General features: G+C 42.4%; 2 protein-coding genes across 6 annotated transcripts; one reads left to right on the forward strand and one right to left on the reverse strand.

Annotated features, from left to right (window-relative positions):
* Positions 1 to 704: 704 nt before the first annotated feature.
* BLOC1S3 (biogenesis of lysosomal organelles complex 1 subunit 3) lies at positions 705 to 9,569 on the reverse strand. 2 transcript variants are annotated; one of them, XM_075608739.1, is made up of 2 exons: positions 9,370 to 9,569; positions 705 to 1,478 (listed from the first exon to the last, which is right to left on the reverse strand). In XM_075608739.1, exon 2 carries the CDS (start codon positions 1,471 to 1,473, stop codon positions 916 to 918), a length of 558 nt encoding a protein of 185 aa, XP_075464854.1. In that variant the 5' UTR covers positions 1,474 to 1,478; positions 9,370 to 9,569; the 3' UTR covers positions 705 to 915. The 2 variants fall into 2 exon arrangements, with proteins under 2 accessions (XP_075464854.1, XP_075464855.1); XM_075608740.1 differs by lacking the exon at positions 9,370 to 9,569 and adding an exon at positions 9,108 to 9,253.
* On the forward strand, positions 9,569 to 21,699 carry TRAPPC6A (trafficking protein particle complex subunit 6A). Of its 4 annotated transcripts, none has more exons than XM_075608742.1 (9): positions 9,569 to 9,725; positions 12,704 to 12,974; positions 17,240 to 17,411; positions 19,265 to 19,413; positions 19,978 to 20,045; positions 20,251 to 20,368; positions 20,510 to 20,593; positions 20,802 to 20,895; positions 21,207 to 21,699. In XM_075608742.1, exons 4-9 carry the CDS (start codon positions 19,333 to 19,335, stop codon positions 21,236 to 21,238), a joined length of 477 nt encoding a protein of 158 aa, XP_075464857.1. In that variant the 5' UTR covers positions 9,569 to 9,725; positions 12,704 to 12,974; positions 17,240 to 17,411; positions 19,265 to 19,332; the 3' UTR covers positions 21,239 to 21,699. The 4 variants fall into 4 exon arrangements, with proteins under 4 accessions (XP_075464857.1, XP_075464856.1, XP_075464858.1 ...); XM_075608741.1 differs by having other exon boundaries at positions 12,704 to 12,881; XM_075608743.1 differs by lacking the exon at positions 9,569 to 9,725 and adding an exon at positions 9,783 to 9,805 and having other exon boundaries at positions 12,704 to 12,881.
* Positions 21,700 to 24,643: the final 2,944 nt, after the last annotated feature.

Raw genomic sequence — 24,643 nt, forward strand, 5'->3', positions numbered from 1 at the left:
GTCAATTGATTGCCAACAGAAAGAAAGGATTTAGCGGGGATCAGTACTCTCGGATTCCTACCTGCAAGGAGACAGGCTGCCGAGTCCCCAGAGCGGCTAAGCTAAATAGCAGCAGGGAATGCCACCGTGCCCTTATGTTTATACTTTGTTTTAGTTTAGCACACATTTGCTGTTTGTTTGCTTTGTTAAAACACCTAAAAAGTGTACCCCAGCGTGGTTTTCTCCCAATCATGTGAATAAATAATACTCTTATTGAGAAGCTAGTGCGCTGTTCGACTTCCTGCCCAGTTCCTAAAAGGTCACGCTGTTGCCATTATGTCTCATTATGAAACTACAACACCCATCGCAATATGTTAATAGGATTAAGTTTGCTATACTTTGTACACAGCACTTATCACCTTAGATCTGCTACTAGAAACCTATGTATGGTTCCAATGTTCAATAAAATAATCGAGTCACTCTTCCTTCTTTTAACGTGCATCCCACTTCTGGAACTATTTACCAGAGTCCCTCAAAACTGCCTCCTGTTTAAGATCTTTCAAGACTGTTCCATACTTTAAACAAGTTTGTAACAGTAATATATAATATTCTGTATCCAGGACATACTTTAAAACTAGAGGTAAACCATATATATATATTTTGTCCCTGGTATAAATAAATATTTTATAAATATTTTTTTACTTTTTCAATAATGAGGCATGGAAGATGAGGGAGGGATTTTATTAAAGAATGCCAGAACCACCTGAAATTATAGTTACTATATTGTGCCAGTTACCATTTTCTGCGAAGCACAAAAACAACCAAAATCAATGCTAGAACTATTGATATGGAAGTCAATATTTCTGAATACAATTTTACGTCATAAGCTTTCTTTCGAGGGGAGTAACAACAGCAACTTAAAAGTAGCAATTGATTCTATGCCTTGGAAACCTCGATCCGGATGTCAGGAAGGAGGTTGCAGCTGGTAATAATATCAATTTTTTCTGACACTGCTTTTAAGTCCTCAAGGGCCAGTCGGATGCTGTGGGACGCGTTGATGATCCCGTTCTGGGAGCTGCTGAGCTGGTTGGTTAAGGTTCGAATTTCAGTGGTGGCTGTATGATACACTTGTCTGATGGTGTTGTTGACATCATGGTACAGACGGGCATTGCTCTCTAGAAGTTTTTGCTGCAGCAGTGTGCTGTAACGACCCTGCTGTCGAATGTTGACAGTGGGTTTTTCTTCTATCCCAACTGGAGAACCTTCTCCCTCGTTTCTGATGACAACCAACGGGGGAAAATGCTTTTCCAAGGTTCGGGAAGATGCCTCCATCTTCTCCGCAGACTCTTCTTCTTCGTCTGTCTCTGAGGCTTCGCCTTGGACTTTTAGACCGGACAACGACCCAGGTAGGATGGAGGTCACATATAACTCTTCCTCATCATCACTCTCTGAAGCTTCTCCCTTGACCACCGTTTGGTAACCATGAGAAGACATCTCTCCTAACGTGGGCAAAAAACACAGGACGTTACGCACGAGTAGTAGCACTACTTTTAGTTTCAAACCTAAACTTTCACTTCCTTCTCTCTCTATACCAAATATGTGATTATCTTTTTATAGCCAGACTTAATGAACATTTATTTATTTCTATTACTTTTCATACAAATTTGAAACAGCAGTCTGTGTTGAGTCCTGTTTTTTTTTTTTTGCATTTTATTTTTTACTTACTTGAAGACATCTCTTCGTGCCTTTTCCATAGCTATTTCTATTTTTAATGGTAACCATAGACACTAGAGCATTGATTCCCAACCTTTTTTGTATGGAGGAACCCTTGAAGTTTTTCGAAAAATCTCAGGGAACCCGTTTGATACATATTAGGTTAATTTCACACCTCACGAGCCCCCTCTATTTCCTACCCTCTACCCATGCATTTCTCTCCCCTCTGTCTCACTCACTCTCCCCCCCTCCCGCCTCGCATGTATTTATCTCCCCCGCATCTCACTTACTCCCTCTTTTCCTCCCTCACTCTAGCCCCTCTCTCGCCCCTTCCTTCCGTCAATTACCCCTCTCACTCAATCCCCACAAAATGCATACCAAAAAACCCCACCCCCCTAAAATACATGTAACCCCACCGCGCAATACATAATAAAAATACCCGCCCCCGTCAATACATATTAAAAATGCCCCCGCCACCTCAATACATTTTAAAAAGACCCCACTGCCCCAATACATATTTAAAAAAATTGGGCCGCATGGGTAAAATCATCATATCTCCCCCAGCACCCCTCATCCTCCTCATATACCCACCCCCCTGCATGTCACATCAATCCCCCCTGCATGCCACATCACTCTCCCCCCCCTGCATGTCCCCCCATCCCGCCCGAGCATCCGCCACCACCAGGGATCCTCTCCTCACCTCAGGCGGCAGCAGCAGCGGGCAGGAGGCGAGAAGACTGCACACGCTCTATAGCAGCAGGCACCGGAAGTGTCAGCCTGCTAGAGCGTGCTCCTAGGGAGGAGGAGGAGGGAGAAGGAGGAGGAAGGGCCAGGAAATCCGTTGCCGGGCCGCAGTGAGTGTGGGCGGCATGACGGAACCCCTGGGACTGCTCCATGGAGCCCCAGGGTTCCGCGGAACCCTGGTTGAGAAACACTGCACTAGAGATTAAGAAAATCATTATTTTAAACGTGTTTTTTCTTTTTAAAGAGCAGGACATGCTCAGAGGGCAAAAAGTACAATTATAGCTGTTAAACTCATACAGGCTTCTGGGGGAGGACACCACCACTACCAGCAATGGATCGACAAGGGCTGATGCCAATATATAATGTATATTATGTAACAGTCATATAAAAGTGTATATTTACTCTTTCCTCCATTGCTCTACTGCTAAAACTCTTAACACAGGCCCTCATTCTCTCCCGTCTCAACTATTATAGGAGAGTAGGTGGTGTGGATGGAGCACAGCTTCAGACGCCCTGCAATGTGAAGCAGGGAAAAACAAAACCAGGCCACTCCGTGTAGTATCAAAAAAATGTATTAAGCCAGAAAACACATACAGGGAACAAAAATAGGACAAGTGGAACGCACCTACGCGTTTCGTACAATAGTACTTTATCCACCTACTTGCCTGGTTTTGTTTTTCCCTGCTTCACATTGCAGGGCGTCTGAAGCTGTGCTCCATCCACACCACCTACTCTCCTGGACTTCTCATTGATGGATTGCACGCTACTGATCCGGAGAGTGCCCCCTGGATGAGCAGGTAAAGTGCCAATGTGCCTTATAAAATCCTGCTGCTCAATGGACATAGTTCCTTTTTATTAACTCCTAAGGGTAATCAATGTGTACATCACGGTGGTTGTCCCAACTGACTCCACTTGTCACTCAACCCTACAGTTGTTATTACATTATTGAGGGGGCACTCCTATATCGTCAGACCACCAAGCTTATGGTCTTATCTACAATTATGTGCATGAAGCTACCGGTTCAATTCTGAGCACCACATACACCACGTCCCTCAACTATTATAACCTATTTCCTGCCTCTCACCTGTCTTCCCTACAATCTCAGTAAGGTGAATTAATGGCCCATCGGGATTAACACAGAAGGGGCCCCTTACCTGTGTGTTGCCTTCACGCACAAAAGTGTTTTCCGGAGTCTGGTGGAGGTTCCTGCAACCCTGCATCTCATACAACTGATTCCTCTCGTTCCCTGAACATTTTTGGCGTCTGTCTCATGCTGGGACTGCTACAGCCATACTGTACATCTACTGGTGCTGCAGGGGCGCGAGTAGCGGTCACTACCTATTGTGGATGCCGTTGGATCCTCCCTTACTCCGATTTTCAAAAAAATTATTCTCACAATGCGTATTTACTTCTGTCCATCTTGGAGGATTTAAAAAATTTTGGTACCAATACATTTTTAAACCGGATTTATACTATGTGGTGCACGCGCTCCCTCTCTCTCTCTCTCTCTGGGTTTATCTGGTTACCTCCGGATGTGGCGCATCATCGCTGAAAGCTGCGGAATTACTGCTGAAAATTGGACACCTTGATCTTCATATGAAACTCTGGTTCTTTTCTCACAAGGATCACTGCAGGACTGTTCCTGCATCCATTTTATGTTTTTATTCTTATTGTTACACTGTTTTGCACTTAATTTCACTCTCTGATCATTTACTATTATTGTGTCATTATACTATTTCTCTCACATTTATGTTTCTATAATTACCAGTGATCACATTTCAGTAGCGACATTATATATACATACATACATACTTTTATTTATATAGGGCCAACTGTGTATGCAGCGCTTTACAAAATAGACAATGCAATACAGGAAATTATATTACATTACAATAATTACAACTAACAAAAATCAAACAATAGGACAGAAAATGCATGGCCCGAAAAGTTTACAACCCAATTAATATATTAGGACATTTACAGCAGGTAAATGAGTAAGGGCAGTACAAGGCAGTGCTTGGCCGAAGCGACTGTGGGACAATAGAAATTAGTCCAGGCTACTGAAATGCTCCATTTAAAAGATGTGTTTTAGGCTTGACTTAAAAGGTCAGGAGAGAAGGTGCTTGGCGTATACCGAGTGCGTGGGAGTTCCACAGGTAAGGGGCAGGGAAGGAAGAAGGTTTAAGGCGAGAACAAGCAGTAGAGGTGGAAGGGATGGAATAGATATATTGCAGAAGGGAACACACTTATTTAATTTGCACTGCTGGGTGTCTATTCAAATGCAGGTATTCTAGCTGCACACTGAAATCAGTCTTGTATTTAAAGAAAGGCACACCAGTATTATAATCATCTAAAATCTTGCTTAATTTCAACGTTTCGGTGTATATTTACACTTTCATGAGGACACTTATGAGCAGAGCACCACAGATGAGCAGGAACATAAGGAGAGATCTAAAGCGGACGAGTAGGGAGGAGCAGATAAGTGGAGAGCTTTGATGCTAAGGAGAACTTTGTAGATGTTTTGAAACTTGAAGACCAGGAGAGGGATTAAGGAGATGAACAAAGATTGTTTGGATATAAGGAAATGTTTTTAGCTGCAAGATTTTGGATAGATTGCAAAGAAGAAAGATGCGAGGCAGGGAGGCCTGTTATCAGTTTGTTACAATAATCCAAATGGGAGAAAACAAGTGCAAGCATTAAAGCTTTAGCAGTAAATTGACAGAAGATAGGATAGATCTTGGCAATGTTATGGAGGAAGAAGCAACCAGTGTGTAAATGTGATTGGAGAAGGTAAGGGAAGAAGTCAATGGTCACGCCAAGACAACATGCTTTGGCAACAGGACAGATGGTGGTACTGTTTACAATTATGGAAAAAGGGGAAGCATGTACGTATGTATATTTTTTATTTATAAAGCACCATCTATGTACATAGTACTTCACAGCGGTAATAGGGGGGGGGGAGAGAATGTTAAAAAGGTTGAGGTAGAGCCAATGAGAGCCAAGGCCCGCCCTGTAGTCAGGCAATGAAAGTCAATGACAACCAAGGCCCACCCCACAGTCAGCCAATGGGAGAGCTTGACAGCCAATGAGAGCGAGCACAAACCCACAGACAAACATCCTGACAGACAAACACTTCAGTTTTATATGTATAGATTTCAGCATAACATAAGAAAGAGCAAATTAAAAGGCAAAAACCAATGTTGACATATGGCACATAAACAGAACAGTTATAGACAATACAATTGTGGGAATTTGCATTTGGCCATATTCTATATGCATAGATGTCTAAAGGCAGTTTTGGCGGGCCAAGTTTATAGATACAATATACTAAAGACTAAACCCAATGGGCGCAGAAAGGCAGGAGCAGCTAAGGTAATAGTACAGACTGAAAAAAACCTTAAATGCACACTTGCTAATGCAAGAAGCCTGACAGATAAAATGGGGGAGCTTAAATTAATAGCTGCAAGAGAGCAGTATGATATCATAGGCATTACTGGAACATGGTGGGATGAAACTCATGACTGGGCAGTTAATTTAGAGGGTTATTCTCTTTTTCGGAAGGATCAAGCAAATACAAGAGGAGGTAGTGTACTTACATATTAAACCGGATCTAAAACCTCCACCCCCCCCCCCCTTGTCTCCAGTCACCCAAGTGTCAGTCAGTCATCCCCCACACTTATTAGGAATTAATTCCATTTTTTTAAAGTGGGGGAGGGGCTAGGAGGGGAGTAGATTTTTTTGGTCCGGAGAGTAGATTTTTGGGTGATTTGTCAAACAGTGTGTGTGTGTGTGTGTGTGTGTGTGTATACATATATTTATATTACGTATACACACATATTTATATTATATGTGTGTATGTATACACACACACACACACACACACACACACACACACACACACACAGGGCCGCCAACAGGGGGGTCTGCCGGGGTTGGCGTCCCTGGCCCCGTGAGTCAGGGGGCCCGGCCGCATGGAAAGCAGGGTGTCCGGTCTACTGCCTGTGGGAACGCTTCCCCCCCTCTCACAACGTGGGACGGAGATGAAGCGCCGTGGCGAGCCCGTGCCCGCCAACTCAGATTCTACCGCGCGCCCAGCATCCCAGCCGCGAAATTCGCCCGCCAGTCTCGCGCCCGCCCACAAACACAACATTAGCCAGGCAGCATAAATAAAACCCGCTCTACTTAACCCTGTCAATGTGAAGGGAGTCCTCGGCAGTTTACTGCTGGTCCAGGTCCTCAGTTGCCAGAAAGAATACATAGCAAAATACAATCTAATAGCCCCTAACCCATTAATCACCTTAGCGGTTAATAACCCCTATACAAGTAATTAAGGGGTTAACCCACCCTGCCCTGCTACCTACCTGGGAGGCCTAACCACTCACCCATTGGTACAGTGGGCACATCATGCCCATATAGTATGGGCATGATTTAACACTACAGCAATAAATGGTGAAGCTAAAACAAAACAGGCCCAAAATACAACACATTACATATAAAAATCAACACACAAAAAATCCCAATAAACCAAATGGGGATCACCCGAGGACCCACGGGCACCTGCGGGAAGGAACCGGGGACCACTATGGGGCCCGCAGGGACCACCCGAGGGCCCCCAGATACCCGTTGGAACCACCCAAGGGCCCGCAGACACCAGTGGGGATGACCCGGGGACCCCCAGACTCCCGTGGGACCACCCGTGGACCAGGGATCACCTGGAGGCCCACAGAGCCTAGCCCGCAGACACCCGTGGGGATGACCCGTGGACCCGGAATCACCTGGAGGCCCACAGAGCCTAGCGGGGACCACCCGAGGGCCCCCACACACCCGTGGGAAACCCCCGTGGTGCACTGTGGGGCCTGCGTACACCCGTGGGAAACCCCCGGGGTGCACTGTGGGGCCTGCGTACACCCGTGGGGACCACCCGGGAACCCCGACAGCCTGTGGTATTAATTCTGTGTGTAAAAAAAAAAATGGTTTTATGTGGGGGCACGGGGTGGGTTGTGTTTTGGTGCTTATTAGATATTGTAATGTTTATTGGGGGCCTAGGAGGTGGGTAGTGGGGCTGTTGTGTGTATTTGTGTTTATTGTGGGTAGTGAGGGTGAGAGAAGGGGGTACTAGCCTCTAAGGATGGGTGTTTTGTCTGACCTGGTGGGTAGCGGGAGAGCTTAACCCCTTCATTACAGTAGCGGTATTAACTGCTAAGATAATGAAGGAGTTAAGTCCACCCGCAATCCCCTTCAAGGCCTAAACACCCACCAAGGGCCAAATACCACCTTCACCCATCCCCACTACCCAGAATAAGCATTGCACTGGTGGTTAACACCTTCGTTGCCTTAACGGTTAGCTGCTAAGGTAATGAAGTGGGCTATAAATGCATTTTTCAGGCATCTGATTCATGCCAGTGGTCTCCGGTGCTGATATTAATGGATATCAGCTCCGGAGACCCCGGCATCAATCCAATGCAGAAAATAATGCCTGATTTTATCTACGTCCCTTCTCGCCGATCATTGGCAGCTTCTCACCACCTTCTTGTCAACTTTTTGTGGCAAGGCGATTTGGAGACAAAATCTCCATTCTAGAGCGGCGATCAGCTGATCGGGGCTACTAGAAAACAACGAGTTTGAAAAGTTGGCGATGAGCGGCAAAAAGTGGCTTATTGCCGAGCGGTTGGCGTTTTATTTATTTTTTCGGCAAAAAAACCCCAAAAAAACTCATTTTTGCTTTTATTGTCATCTTATCGGGGCTTACTGAATCGCTTTAGGCTTTTTTTTGCTGATAAGCCGCTTATAGCATGAGGCCCAAAGTGTTCCCCGCACTCCAAATAAAAGGCGAAAGAATCAGTGATTCTTGAAATGCTGATATGTAGTAATGAGCAAAAGTGAAAAACATGAATTGACAATGTGCAAAAAAAACCCACAAAATCACATAAAAGGAACAGGAGGGATGGTGAGGGAAGGGGGAAATGTAATATCACTAAAAAGTGAGGGATATGATAAAGAAATCCCTAACGGGGAAGGAAGTGGGTGCGGTGAGAAGCGGGGGGCAATGTTTTGGGGTCACTTACCTAATTCTACAGGCCCATTCCCATAGTCACCACAAAATCGGGACTACACTACTTCCCGACTCCCTCACAGCAAAATCCTCCCAGTGTAAAAACAAATGCAAGCAGTATTGAATTCAATGAATTATGTCATCTGATATATGCTTGTAGGCCTTGTAGAGCCTAAGAGCAGAGAGCACATAAATAAATGAGAATACTACTATTGAAAATCAATGTTTACAAGTAATGGCAACAGTCACTACCAATGAATCTCTTAGGCTGCGCTTATAGTGCCTGGCAACGTGACGTCGCTCCAAAACAAATACATTGAATCCGTTGCATGCGCTTATAGTAAATGCAACGGAGCGACGTCGCAACCAAAAATGTTGTAGTCAGTGTTATTTTATTTGAGACATGTGACTGTCTGTAAACCAATCACAGAGCGCCTATTGCACTCTGCCCTCCCCTTCGTGATGTCACTGGCCTTGTCGCCAGCAACGTTGCTCAAAACTAAAGTTCAACTTTTGTCAGTGGCGACAGGTGACGTCATCGGCCGCATCGCCATTCGCCATAAACGCGGGCTACGGCAGCGGTGTGCAATCTTTCCAGTGTGCGCCCCCCTTCCCTTACCTGCTCTCCAGCGTCGTGGGGTCACGTTATGTCACATGATGCCGCGTTGCCGAAGGTAAGGTAAGTTGAAGAGGCCTCGCGATCCCCCGGCATTAATTGAAATGCCTTGGGGAAGAGCGCAGGGCCTCTGCAACCGCCGAACCCCGCCCCGCCCCGAACAATCTTGCACCCCCCAGTTTGTGCACCACTGCTCTAAGGCACAAACAGGTAACAGTCCTCAGTGAGAGAAGCCCTGCTAAAGTAGATTTTGCAAAGGAAAAACCTGTTGTCTGGGGGTAATTCTCTAGGGGTCCTGCTCCTTCAGCCAGATGGGTGCTGATGTGTGATCAGCAAGCTGGTTTAAAATGCTCTGCTCCTGGTCACTCGAGTACTTCCTGGTATGCGTGCACAGTCCGTGACATCATCGGCATTTGCATAACAAAACAGGAGACATCTTCTGCCAGTTTAGCATACTTTGAAGCAAGCCCCGCCCACTGTGACGTCACGGACGGTGTGCACGCATACCAGGAAGTACTCGAATAACCAGGAGCAGAGCATTCCAACCGGATGGCTGATCACACATCAGCACCCATCTGGCTGAAGGAGCAGGAGCCCGAGAGAATTACCCCCAGACAACAGGTTTTTCCTTTGCAATATCTACTTTAGCAGGGCTTCTCTCACTGAGGACTGTTACCTGTTTGGGCCTTAGAGATTCATTGGTAGTGATTTTGCCATTACTTGCAAAGATTGATTTTCAATAGTAGTATTCACATTTATGTGCTCTCAGCCTACAAGGGTTTGTCAGGTGTTTAGTGCATCAGTTGAGCATATATCAGATGACATTAATTGAATTCAATACTGCTTGCATCCGCCTGGAGTTTTGTTTTTGCATTTGTTTTTACACTGGGAGGATTTTGCTGTGAGGGAGTCGGGAAATACTGTAGTCCCACTTTGTGGTGACTATGGGAATTAGCCTGTAGAAGGGGTAAGTGACCCTGAAATGTTGCCCCCTGCTTCTCACCGCACCCACTTCCTTCCCCGTTAAGGATTTCTTTATCATATCCTGCATTTTTTAATGATATCACATTTCCCCCATCCCTCCCCCTCCTGTTCATTTGATGTGATTTGCGTTTTTTTTTGCACATTGTCAATTCATGTTTTTCACTTTTGCTCATTAATGCATATCAGCATTTCAAGTATCATTGATTCTTTTGCATTTATTTGGAGTGCGGGGAACACTGTGTGTTCTATAATTGGCCGCATATTATAGTACATTGAATTTAAAGTGCAAGTTAAGACAAACATACTAATTTAATTCATATAAACATCTGTATTGGAGCATATATAAAATATTTAAGGACAACAAGTTACTATCCTAACATTATTACAAACAATAATAAAATGGATTAAACTTTGAAATATAACATTTAAAATGACCTATAAATCAATCATTAACACTTAAAAGAACGGGACAATATCAACATGTTCATTCAGACCATTGGGAACACTTATATGTAAATTATAAATCCATTGCTGTTCTTTCTGCATTAATTTCTTATTGCGGTCACCTCCTCTTATATTATGGTCAGTATTGAAAATGATCTACAAACAGAATACCTAGGAGGCTCCGGATAATTAAAGAACCGACCTATGGTAAGGATAATAATATATTTTTACAAGAATGGCATAGAATACAAGATAACTATTCTTTCCAACTCATGCGATTTATTGATTCAAGGGAGAAGTAAAGATATAGAATCTTTAAAAAAAAAGAAATTAATGATTTAAAATTATTAATAACAGAACATGGAGATGAGGATGTTACATTTACAAAAACTGGATTAAATTATTGATAAAAATATGACAAAATATGAACAGGGAATTATTGAAATAAAACGCTGGGGGGCGCAGCCTGTGCGGCGAAACCTGGGGGCAGAGCAGAGCAGTGGCAGGCAGAATCTCCGTGCTGCTGCTGTTTCCCTGTGCTTGCAGAGGGGGCGGGGCGTCCCTCTGCACACAGACACAAGCCCTCCTCTGTGTGTGTGTGTGTGTGTGTGTGTGTGTGTGTGTGTGTGTGTGTGTGTGTGTGTGTGTGTGTGTGTGTGTGTGTGACAAATCACCAAAAAATCTACTCGCCACACAAAAAAAATCTACTCGCCACCTAGTACCAAACGTGTGCTGCTTGGGCCAATATTTACTCGGCCGGGGGTTAAATCCACTCGCCCGGGGCGAGCAAATGTATAGGTTTGTCGAACACATATATATATATATATATATATATATATATATATATATATATAATGTGATGTGTGTGTAATATATATATATATATATATATATATATATATATATATATATATATAGTGGTGTGTGTGTATGTGTATATATATATGTATGTATGTATGTATGTATGTGATGTGTGTGTGTATATATATATATATATATAGTGATGTGTGTGTGTGTGTGTGTATATATATATATATATATATATGTATAGTGGTGTGTGTGTGTGTGTGTGTGTGTGTGTATCCCAAACTCTATATTTTAACTGGAAAAGTTGGGGGTCGTCTTATACGCCGGAATATACGGTAATCCAATGCACTATAAGATACAGAACACAATAACCAAACCATTGCAATGTCATTAAAAGAGGATCCAATATTGGGTAGTATTGTTGAAAATAAACCAAAAGTCTGTTTTAGAAAAGCTCTGTCCCTCGGGAACATTTTAAGTCCAAGCCTTCTCAAAGAAATTCCCCCAAAAAATAATGGCGTGGGTTGGTTGACCTCAAAACCGTTAGGGAATTATAAATGCAATAACTGTTATGCAAATATATGGATCAAAAAAATGAATTTTTGTTACTATCAGGGAAGGTGGAAAAAATAGAGGCCTTTATAAATTGTAAGTCAAAGTATATAGTTTACAACATTTCTTGTGCCTGTGGCCTTGATTATATAGGCAAAACCAAGAGAGAACTCCATGTTAGAATTAATGAACATGTTACTCATATAATAAATGCACAAAAAACACTTACAACAAAATAAAAAGCTGCATAACCTTCCCAAGCATTTTTTTTTAATGAAAACATGATGATTTAATGGCTTTTAAATTCCTTGGTCTTGAGCAAATCCCCCCCTAATATAAGAGGAGGTGACCGCAATAAGAAATGAATGCAGAAAGAACAGCTATGGATTTATAATGTACATACAAGAGTTCCCAATGGTCTGAACATGTAGATATTGTCCCATTCCTTTAAGTGTTAATAATTTCTAGGTAATTTTATATTTCAAAGTTTAATACATTTTATTATTGTTTGTAATATGTTAGGATATTAACTTGTTGACCTTTAAATATTTTATATATGCTCCAGTACAGATGTTTATATGAATTAAATTAGTAGGTTTGTCGTAACTTGCACTTTAAATGCAATGTACTGTAATATGCAGCTAATTATGTTCATCATTACTGGGGGAATAAAAGTATGAGCAGGAATTACAGCCACTATCCCCTGTCAAAGCTTTAGGAGAAAGCAATACTAGTTGGGTCACTAGGTGGCGCTGTACCATTGTAAACGGAGTCTTGCAGAGACTGAGTTTCTTTTCCTGGCACACGGACAGAACTGAGGCTGTGACGTCAGATGCGAGACGTCAGCTGTGGGAGAAAGTACCCGGAAGATACAAGAGGATCCCAGCGCGGGGAGATCTGCGATTGCAGACGCGGATCCTACCGGGCACCCCTGACAGACGACCACACAGAGGAACAACGGTACATCACGGCAGGCTCCAAACAAGAACGGTATTTACGTGCTATGTTGATGGGACTTTGTTCTATACTGTGGTGAAACTCACCCCTGCATCTCTCTGCTGCTGCACTTCAAATTATTTACCTGTAAGTAAGGATAGGGTCTTGTGGCCTAATATTCATATTTTTTCTTTTTTTTTCTCATCTAAGAGGTCTGTGTTTGTCTTTGTTATATATCTATCTCTCAATATATGGTAATAAGTGTAAAGTTTAAATACACTAATAATATTTTCTTGGTTATTTAGTTAAACCCTTTGGCCAAAGCGTCATAAGCCTGCATACCTACTATAGTTGTTACCTCTAATACAGAGGTAATGGGGAAGGTTCACAGTGTAGTTGTTAGGACCTGCAAATTTGGTTATACCTTGACGTTGGTATGCAGGCTTATGACGCTTTGGCCAAAAGGTTTAACTAAATAACCAAGAAAATATTATTATTTAAGTATTTAAACGTTATACTTATTACCATATAGGTTTTGTCAATTGGATGTAGCATTGGGCTCCCCTGTCTTTTTATTTTTTATTTTTTTAGACTAATCTATAAAGAATACATTGGGATGATTTTATTTATTTATTTATTTATTTTTTGTAGGGAAAAATGTAGAGGACAAATGGGCTGTCTTTATAACATTGTTAAAAAAGCACACCTATCAGTGTATACCCTTAGATAAGTATGAAAGAAAGAAGTCAAAACCAATGTGGCTAAATAAACAGGTAGGGGAGTAAATGAAAAAGAAGAGGCAGGCATTAGATTCTTTAAGTCAGAAGGGACAGAGACATCGTATCAGAATTATAAGGAATGTAACAAAAATTGCAAAAGGGCAATCAAATTATCAAAAATGGATAATGAAAAATGAATTGCAATAGAAAGTAAGATCAACCCTAAAAAGTTCTTTAAAGTACCTTTTTAATAACAAAAAAATCCGAAAAGAAAATACAGTACACTTTCAGTGTGAGATGGGCAGGCAGATTATTGGAGATAAGGAAAAAGGAGAGGTACAGGCATGCCCCGCATTAACGTTCGCTATGGGTCCAGAGCATGTATGTAAAGCGAAAATGTACTTAAAGTGAAGCACTACCTTTTTTCCCCACTTATCGATGCTTCGGTACAGGTAGGGAGCCGGTATTGCTGTTCAGAACGGGCTGACGGGCGCATGAGTGAGCTGCCGTTTACCTATTGGGCGAGGGGAATCAGCGCGTCACTACTATGGCGGTCTGTAGGGCAGAATAAGTGTTTGGTTGCAATAGTTGAGATGGGAGAGAATAAGGGCCTGTGCTAAGAGTTTTAGCAATAGAGCAAAAGAAGAAAGGGCATATCTTTGCAATGTTACAGAGGGAATAAACTACAGGTTTTAGTTACACTGCGATTGTGACAGGAGAATGTAAGGGAGGGGTCAAATGCGACACCATGGCAGCATGCTTGTGATACTGGGTATATGATAGTGTTGCCAACAGTAATGCAGAAGGAGGTAGTAGGGCCAGGCTTGGGAGGAAGTATGAGTAAGTTACGTTTGAGTCGGTGGAAGGCCATCCACGATGATATAGCGGAGAGACATTCAGAGACTTTGGTCTGTACAGCAAGTGTAAGGTCAGGGGTTGAAAAGTAAATTGTCATCAACATAGAGGTGATATTTGAGCCCAAGAGATGTGATAAGGTCACCTAGTGTGTGTGTGTGTGTGTGTGTACAGAGAAAATAGAAGAGGTCCCAGAACAGACCCCTGGGGTACGCCCACAGAGAGAGCGTGACAGAAGAAGAGGTGTTCGCAAATGAGATACTGAAAGTACAATAGGAGAGGCAAGACATCCAGGATAGAGCTCTGTTTCGGATACCTATGTGTATGGAGAATGTGAAGGAGTAGAGGGTGGGCCACAGTATCAAAGGCTGCAGAGAGGTCAAGTAATATGAGCAGTGTGTAATGACGGGTAGGGAGGGCTGTTTCAATGGAGTTAATAGTTTATTGTAGAGGATCTAGGAGAGAACAAAGAGGTAAGAAAATGAAGCAAGAGAATACAAGGCACTCAAGGAGTTTAGAGGCAGGAGGGAGACAGGATGATATTTAGAGGGACAGGCAGGGTCGAGCTTGCTGTTTTTGAGTAAGGCCTCGGGCATGGTGCCCCGGGCCGCTCCTGCTCTGCGTCGCCTGCTCAAACTGGAGCTTTTTTGTGTCCTGGCAGGCGAGGCAGTGAGTGCGCTTTGTGGGCGAGGCGGAGCGGAGGCGTGCCGGGAGGCAGGGCTAGTCCCTCGCTCCCATTGGATGTGAGCGGTCACGTGACCGCTCCTCCGCTTCCCTGAGCAGCAAATTTTACATTTGCCTGTCTGCTGAAATTTTCTGAGCCTCCGCACGCATGCGGAAGCGTGCGGAAGCAGCTGCTAAAGCCGCGCTGATGACAGATGCATGGGGCAAGTGCATCTGCTCAGCGCGGCTCAGCACAGCTTAATCTACTATGTCCCAGGCCTAAGGGTAGAACTGTTGCGTGCTTGAAGGAGGTGGCAAAGGTACCATATTAGGCCAGGTTTAGGAGGAAATATGAGCTCAGTTTTAGACATATTAAGTTTGAGGCATCAGAGCACCATCCACAAGGCTATAGCCAAGAGGCAATCCGAGACTTGGATATGCCCTTGGAAAGAGAATAAACATTTGCTCCTGTTATATTGTGTAATTTTATTTAGCTCAGCTTGCAAAACATATATACCAATTTGTGTATCGAATAACAATTGAATTGCTGGAATGCGAAGTATACGCCCCATGTTGTAAGACCTTGTGAAATCATGCATACACGTCTCTTTGCTAGTTTTTATAAAGTAGATGTTTGAGAATAATGCTGCAGTATTATATTTTATTCAGACCCAGGTGTTTGATAATTTGATGTACTCTTGTTGTAGCTACACTATGTAATTAAAGTCTTCTGACAGGCTGTTACCCTAAAGTACAGAGAGGGGTTTTATTTCTTCCACACAAGCCTATGCTGGTAGCCAAAGGGTGCATGCCATTTACTGCTGTAACTACACCGCACCTGACAACATACTGGACTAGATCAAACAACCACATAAAGGGACTCTCTCTACTTTTCATACCCTGGACCTGCCCAAAGAGAGGGCTTTTTCGAGAGGGTTCCCCTCAAAAGTTCTTCAGCCGCAGTGTGTATGATCAGCAGAGCAGTGTGCATAGGGCTAAGTGGCACTGCCTGTATTTGTCGGCCTTCTAGCCACAAACTTGTATGGCTCTGTATTTCCAGAAGAGATCTCTACCCAGCTGCACCTCACCACACCCTGGGCTGAACTTGCTTACGGCAGCAGATAAAGGGCATCCATTGGGTGCTAGCCGCCTACTGTCATTTGTCTGCCGTTTGTTCCTTCCCAAGCCATTGGAATGTAAAGGAAATTATGGCCATTTCTTCTCTTCACCGTGGCATTCATTTTCCCGGAAAGGGAAATGACTAAAACACTGCCAGCATTCCGCTGCCGGGTACTTCTGCAGGGCAGCTCACCGCTAGACATTTCGTCACGATGACCGCTCCTGTGCCCGACCGAACATGCCATGTCTGCCGCTCTGACAGCTGCATGTTTTAATGTCCCGCGTGGCACCGCTACACGGCCTAGACAGGCTGCTCCGACTCAGCATCTTTAAATGACATTTTAAGGATGGTGTGTCATAGTGGCCTGTCTAGGCACTGCAGCGGTCCTGCTCTGGACATTTAAACATGCAGTTTGGAGCGGGCGGTCGGGCGTGGCAGACCTGGTTTGACGGGTCAGGGAGCGGATATCGCGGCGTAATGCCAACATTTCATGCTCAGTTTACTTTTTATACATTCCCTATCAAATCTCATTATCCATCCCTAATAGTTCTCAACTGCACCCTAACTCTGCAATTTTCTACCACGCACATAATCTCCCCTACCATACATATATTTAAAAGTTCCATAAAGACACACTTTTTCAAGGAGGCCTACCCAACACTCTCCTCTCTTATTTTCTTCCTAGTACAGCACATTCAGTCCTCATTTTGATAGCCAAACCCTTGCTACTAAACTTACTCTTCACTCCTAGATTGTAAACTCCTTGGGGCAGGGTCCCCCTTCATATTGTCTCAGTTTATCTTAACCTATATGTACTCCTTTGTCATATGTGATTGCCCGCCCTCCCACATTGTTCTGCGCTGCAAATTATGTTGGCACTATACAAATAAAAGAATAACTGTGTGTATGCATTGAGTGAACATATGTATATAGTTTTAAAGCATATGCAGTGCGTTTCCTTTGTATGTATGCTCTTATATACAATAAGCGTATAAATAGAACCATTCTAATATGTAAAAAATAATAATATATATTTTATCTATCGCTCCTCATAGGCCTCCCCTGAGCTCAATGTCCGAGGGTACATCGTAGTTTCGGGAACGACCAGCCACTAAGAGCACAGGGAGGAAGGACCGTGACAGTAACTAGGAAGAGCGGCTGATCGTATCCAGGAAGTGATGCTGCAAAGGACGGAAATGGGGCACCTACATCATTCTTTTTTCTGAAGTGCGGCAACTGTTTAAAATTTTAGTCAGAAACGGGGCGGCTATGGAGCAGGAAGTGGGGAATCACAGATAATGGTGGTTGTAAAGACTAAAAAGGGAAATGCTAAATATATTTTTGTTCAATAAAGCTTAACAAACAAAAATACGGGAATAGGGCATGGCTAATACGGATAAGAAAAGGGTAACAAGGAACAGGAAGTGGGGCAAAATGTAACTAAACAGCGATGTTGCGGAAGTGGGGCGGTGTGTAACTAGGGAGAGAGACCAAAGCAGCAGAGACCGTTTGGAGTAGATTAAGAAATAGAAAACAGTTGATATGGAGAAACTGTTGATGAGTGAGTTTTTCAGAGAGACTCCTTAGGCAGCTTATCACAGAGCGAGAGGGAGCGCTGATGAGCTAGAGACATCTCATCAGCTGGCAGACATTTCATAGAGAGTTCTTTAAACAGACTGCTCATCGGATAAAGAGCGACATTATATGAGAGATAGTAAAAAAAAAAAAGTGTTGGGGTGCTGAAACAATTAGATCCTGTGTATCGTGTATATATAAACAGTGAACTCCATGATGGACTATATCCAGTGGTGGGATTCAAAACATTTAGCAACAGGTTCTCTCTCAGGGGTAAGGGGGAGGGGATATATCTCCCAGCCCCCTCACATCTCTCCCAGTCCTCCCCCTCCATGCCTACCTGGGTGGAAACGGGCATGGGGAGGACTCCCCCAGCTTAAATAATTAACTGGTAGTAGAATCTCTTGAGTCAGAGCAGGCGCAGCATGGGGCGAGGAGCGCTCTATAACAGCAGACACCGGAAGTTCCGGGTCAGATTGCTAGATGGCGCACCTCCCCTGTAGTCTGCTCTGACTCTCACGCAAGTGATTCTACTACCGGCTAATACCTTAAGCCAGCCGCATACCATCTCCCACAGCCGCATACCATCTCCCACAGCCTGTTAAAGCTGCAGTTCAAGCGCCTGTTTTTTTTTTTTTTTTTTTTTTTTTTTACTTCAATAGTTTCATGTGGGCAATCTCTACTTACCTAAAGAACTGCATAGCTGCCGGTCAATTCGTTCTCCGTCTATTGATCGGCAAAGTTTGGCGACATCTTTAGATATGGGGAATGTAAATGGTTGCTATAGTAACAAGCATGCTTGTTAAAATATAATACAAGAAAATTGGTCTTTCAAAAGTTGCATTTTTTTAAAATAGAAAATGCTAAAAGTATTTTTTCTTGCTACAGAACTGATTTTTTTTAAAAACCACACATGCAGGATATTGCTTGAACTGCAGCTTTAAGCACCGGTTTGGCGAACTTCACAAATCCTAGGACCAGGTTCGTGCGAACCGGCTGTATCCCACCACTGCCTATATCTTGAAGAATACATTAGTTATATCCAATTCTGTGAAGTCATTCTTAGCAGCAATGTGACATATATCCCCATGAAGGTTCAGAGAAGGTGGGGTGTCCCACACTTACCAGTAGCCTCATTAGGGGTGTCTATAACCTCATAATTCAGGACGGTACTCACTTTTGTTTTGATAAAGTCACATGTCCATATCAGGAAAGGTATTTGTGGCGTGCAAGCCTTTGTAGTAAAATCCAATGAAAAAAAGAAAAAATTGCAGCACAGAGCCAGGGGAGTAGGGTCCAAAAAAAGAAATGTTTATTGAAAAATTGTTTAATAATAAAAAAAAGAGGTACACATTTCTCCATTGAAAATAGTTTAAAAAGGGAAGTACTGTACCTCCTTTTAATGAAGAAATGGTAAAAAAAAAAAAACTTTTTTTTTTTGGTGTTTAACCTTTTGGTGTTTATCCTGGCTGTGCACTGCAATTTTTTATTTTTCTATTTTTCAGTGCTCATGAGAGAGACAGCAGCGAGTGCAGAAAAAACAACTTCTGGCGTAGTAGTAAGGACCTAAGACATGGCGGACGAGACTCTATTTGAACTTTTGCACATGGAGATCGTCTCTCACTTATATAAAAGCGTCGGACAGGAAGAGGAGGTGAGACAGACAGACATAAGTGCATGATTGATCAATCATGATGCACATTCAGATCCTGATCACTCCTGCCGATGGTGGCTTCCATAGTAGGAATATTACACACCCCTCTCATGCTGCTGCCAATAACACGCGGAGTGTCGTATCTTATAAACCTGCACAATTCCCGCTTTTATGTTATAAGAGCTCGGCCTCTTATGTAAATGTAAATCTACAAGCGATTTCCCTCTCCTATCCTGTGAGATCTTGGCCTCCCTGACCCTTTGATCTAAATAATCTCCAAGTAATAACCACTTTTATCCCACTAGTGTTTAGCCACCCTGACACCTATTTTATAAACCTGGAAGAGATTTCCTCTCTTGCCTCAGAAGACCTTGACCACGTTTACCTTATCTTATAAACCTGCAAATGTTTCCTCCTCTACATAAGAGTACCCCCCTATCTCATTTACCTATAGAAGGAGCTGTGTGTATAGTGATAGTATTGCTCAGTACTGGTATACGCTTCATCATGGGGATCAACTTACTAATGTCCATAGAAGTAACACCTTGTCCTAATTCTTTATAGGATCAGGGTAAACATATACGTGTCCTAGAGAGTATGGGTTTTCGTGTGGGTCAAGGACTCATTGAGAGGTAAGAATGGGGGCACACGGGGAACTGGGAGTGTACATCCCCCTGCAGGGTGACAGTGACAGGCAGTGGGTAATTGGGAATCTGTTCCTTAACTACACAGGGTGAGACAGACAGAGGGCATGTGGGAGTGTACCTCCCCATGCAGGGGACCTGGGTGTCTGTCCTTCTCCACGCAAGTTGACATTTTTGTCTTGTCCCCTATAAGGTTGACAAAGGACAGTCCCTCGTTCAAAGATGACTTGGAGGTTGTAAAGTTTGTATGTAAAGATCTCTGGATGAGCGTTTTCAAGAAGCAGATTGATAATCTCAGAACCAACCATCAGGTATTAAAGATCTTGTAAGAGTTTGGCCTCCTTGACACTATTATCTTATAAATCTGAAAGCGATTTGCCCTTTTTATCCCCTAAAAGCACAGCCTCCCTGCCACTATTAATTTATAGAGGCTGCTGTTTTTCTCCATACAGGGTACCTATGTCCTACAAGATAATAGGTTTCTGCTGCTGACGCAGATGTCATGCAGTAAGCAGTATCTAGAAGAAGCCCCAAAGGTAAATCCTATGAGTTTGTAAGGTCAGTGACCTTTCCCTTGTGTGATAAGAGGGTTTTATATACTGCACAACTATTAACCCCTCTCCCTTGTTCTCTCACCCTCTCCCTCTCTCATCCCCCCCCTCTATCTCTCTCCTCTGTCCCCCTCTTACCCCCCCCCCCCATTTCCCTCACTTGCCTCCTGCTGTCTGTCTCTGTCTCTCTCAGTTCCTAGCCTACACCTGTGGTCTCGTTAAAGGTGCCCTTTCTAATTTGGGAATCAGTAGCACGGTCACAGCTGAGGTTCCTATCATGCCAGCCTGTAAGTATTGTCATTATGTAACTGTCACTTTGTTCCTACAGTACATGGGACTGACCCTTTCACCCATCACTGTCATTAAGTCATTTTGGTCTTCATGGGACTGCCCTCTTAACTGGTTAAATACGTCGCTGTCATTAGTTCACATTGTTCTTACCTGGAACTGACCCTTTAATCCATTAAGCATGTAACTGTCAGTAGGTCACTTTCCTCCTCTGTGGAACTGACCCTTTAACCCATTTAACAGGTTACTTAAAAACCTTACCTCTACTGCCCCCTAAATGTTATTTATTTAATAATTTTCCTTCTTGTAGGTAAATTCCAAGTTGTCATTATAAGGTTATAACGGGAAAGAAGATTTGAAGAAAATTCACCATTTCAACTGGAAAAATTACATTTAAAATGTTACTAAACAAGGTCATTTTTAAGGTTTAAACCAGCTATTCCGGCTATGCAAAAGCCACTATTTTTCTACGGATTTTATAATGGATCACCATACAGTTTAGTGGCTAAGAGGTGGAGTCCAAAAATCCTGCGCGTTTTGCTTGGGAAGATCGATCGACATCCGAAATGGAAGGGAAATGGCATCATCAGTGACGGCGCATTCACGTGACTGTAACATGATCGGAGTGCCGAAGGGGGCTGTGGCTCTCTGGCCCTCCGGCAAACAAAGGGTTAACGGAAATAAAAATGGGTATTTTACAGTCCATTTGGGAGAAAAATCTTCATGGAAACGCTTAGATTTTTATTTGTAAAAAGGAAATAAATACTTTTCTTTTTAAATAAATACATCTCTTTTTAAATCAATGGCCAACGTTTTACCTCAGGACTGTGGCTTTAAAGGGGGTTGGGGGAGAGTTGATTTTATTTGACCCCCTCCCTGCAGTGCACACCCCAAAATAATTTAACCCTTAAAATATGCCTTTTAAGTCCCTGATGTCAAGAAATTCTTTTTCACCCCCAAAGAATGACGATGCATTATTATTGTGATTTGATTATAAGAAGATTTGGGGGTTATTCATTAAACCGATTTCTGTGGTAGTTGCCTTCCGATGTCCTGATCAGCACTATCACAGTTTAAGAAATAACCCCCCCCCCCCCTAGTATTAATAAAATAATACTGTTAAAATAGAAATACAACAAAAGACAAAAATACCCAATGCTACAATTCTCCCTCCAGCAGAGGTAACTGAGAATTTTCACAGGTAGTGTTAGGACCTGCATACTGGCTGCAGGCTTATAACACTTTGGCCAAAGGGTTTAACTAATGACCCATACTCATTAGAATACTAACGTTGAAGTATTTAACTATGTATTTTGTCACATTGGATGTAGCATTGGGTATTTTTGTTTCTTGTTGTGCAGTAGGGCCCCGCCTCTTGGGTGTTTCATTGTCGGCGATTCGCCAATATGGCGGTACCGAGAAGGGGGCCGCCATGTCTACGCATGCACAGGAGGATGGCCGATTTCGCGCATGCACAGAAGGGGGAGTGGCAGAGTTTGTGCACGCGCAGTATGGGGCACTGCAAGTCTGTACCTACGCAGAAGGGTAGGAGACTTCGAAAATCTCCGGTTCTGCTTTGCGGTGGTGCCATGGAACCTGCCGTATGAGCGGGGCCCTAATGTATACATTTGGCCACGCTCAGTAGCACTCCTTTTGACATATATCCATAAAGAATATCATTTGAGCACATTCACATGTCTCAGACAGGTCTGCAACTCTGCCTTTCACCATTATCACCTAGCATATAGTGCTTCCACTGCAGCAAGGGATTTCAACTAGCATACAGTGCTTCCACTGCAGCAAGGGATTCTGGGAAATGACATGCAAATGAGCATGCAATGTGTCACCTTTGCATCTAATCCCATGCTGTGCTAAAAGGCTGTGTGAACAGCGGGCATTTGCTTATATGGATTTCAGGCAAAAGGGGACACATTGTGTGCCCATTTGCATGTCCTTTCCCAGAATCCCTTGCTGCAGTGGAAGCACCGTATGCTTCTAGGTGATAATGGTGAAAGGCAGGGTTACAGGCCTGTCTAAGACGTGAATGTGTTCACAAGTGATATTTTTTATTGGTTAACGGTGGAGGTTTTTTGTCGCCTTTTTCACCCACCATAACTTAAAATGTGTGTTATATGTACAAATATATATAAATGAGTTCTTCAGTATTAGGTGATATCTTTTTTTATTTGGACTAGAAATTTATGTCATAGGACAAACTTTCGAGAGTTCTCCTCTTCCTCAGGTCAGGTCAAATAAAAAAAGGAATCATCTAATACTGAAGAACTCATTTATTCTGCACTATTGAAACTGGACAAACACGACTATTTCCGTTTTATGTGTGTGGTGGGTTCTAGGGTTAGAAATCGCTGGGATTGTGTGTTTATTAAAATAGAAATACAATAATAACTTGTTATAATGTTTTGCATTAAGGGTGATTATCATTACAGAATAAAAAATATTAGTGTTAATATTTATTTATATATTTTTAAAACCCGAACAAGTAATGATTAAGATCATGAACTATAAATAGTGATAATTTCTAGTAGGTTTATTATTGTATATTAATTATGTCTAATGACAACAAATAAAACAAATGTTTGTGGTGACTAATATTTAATATTTATACTAAAAATAAAGCGGTTATAATTATTGATAGAAATACAATAATATGAATTATAATTAATGATCCTTAACATTAAAAAAAAATGTTTTGCTATAATGATCAATAATATTAGATTACAATGTATTTTCAATATTCTTATATAGTATATAATAATTACGGATCATAACAATTGTTGGGTTAATGGAAATTTACCACTATTAATAAGTAGACATTTTATATTATTGTGTATTAATTATTGTAATAAAATATACAATGTATAATTGAAATAATTTTTCACAATGCTATTCTTACATATTGATATAATTATTATTAATTCCAATAAAAGTTATAAAAGTATTTCACAAGCAATATTTACTTTATTATATTTATGAACAGCTAGGAGAATCTTAATGGATAATTACGATTATGGCTGTTATATTGTTTACTAAAGAACATTTGACGCTTGATTTTAAAATCCCCTCTGCCACCAGTAATTTTATACATTCAAAACCGGGAAACTGACCCGGACTGCACCAAATGACCGGGAGAAAGGAAAGAACCAAACCCCAGGGGTGGGAAAACGGTGGTTACTTAGGCAACAGGCTGAATGACAGCTCTACTGCAAAGAAGCATAGCAACAGGGGCAGGACTGAAGCAAAAGATACTGTGATACTGTGCAACAGCAGAGAAAACAAGGGGAAATACAAAACGGAATACGGAACACCGATATTCGTCAATATGACTATAAGGGCTCGCTCGGCTTTGTCTCGGGCCTTCAACTATTCCAGCCAGGGCATTATTGGCCAGTAATGCCCTGTTCTGAGGGTATTATTACTTAAGTTATTATTTATGTGCAGTTGGTCAAATTAAATATATATGTATGCATGTCTGGACATATGTAGATATGTATGTTCTGAATTTTCATCAGCCAGCCCTGTGGCTAATATACACGAAGAATGATACTGATCTTGTTTACATTAAAAAGAGTCCAAAGCGCACTCTCATCCAGGTGAGTATAAAATAGAGAACAAAAATAGTGTAATACTGTAATATGAACGGTATAAATCGTAGAAGATATAATACATTTACTCATGTTATGTGAGCAATATAGGCATTTCGGTTGTTCCAAGTAACCAACTTATGTA

The sequence above is a fragment of the Ascaphus truei genome, chromosome 7 (genome assembly GCF_040206685.1).
Source record: "Ascaphus truei isolate aAscTru1 chromosome 7, aAscTru1.hap1, whole genome shotgun sequence".
NCBI classification, from domain to species: domain Eukaryota; kingdom Metazoa; phylum Chordata; class Amphibia; order Anura; family Ascaphidae; genus Ascaphus; species Ascaphus truei.

What these genes read in the sequence shown, in the direction of transcription:
- TRAPPC6A (XM_075608742.1), top strand. Translation starts at nt 19,333, where the DNA reads ATGGCGGACGAGACTCTATTTGAACTTTTGCACATGGAGATCGTCTCT. An exon ending in GCGTCGGACAGGAAGAGGAG is followed by an intron (nt 19,414 to 19,977) that starts GTGAGACAGACA and finishes AATTCTTTATAG; the next exon opens with GATCAGGGTAAACATATACG. An exon ending in ATCTCAGAACCAACCATCAG is followed by an intron (nt 20,369 to 20,509) that starts GTATTAAAGATC and finishes TTCTCCATACAG; the next exon opens with GGTACCTATGTCCTACAAGA.
- BLOC1S3 (XM_075608739.1), bottom strand. Translation starts at nt 1,473, where the DNA reads ATGTCTTCTCATGGTTACCAAACGGTGGTCAAGGGAGAAGCTTCAGAG.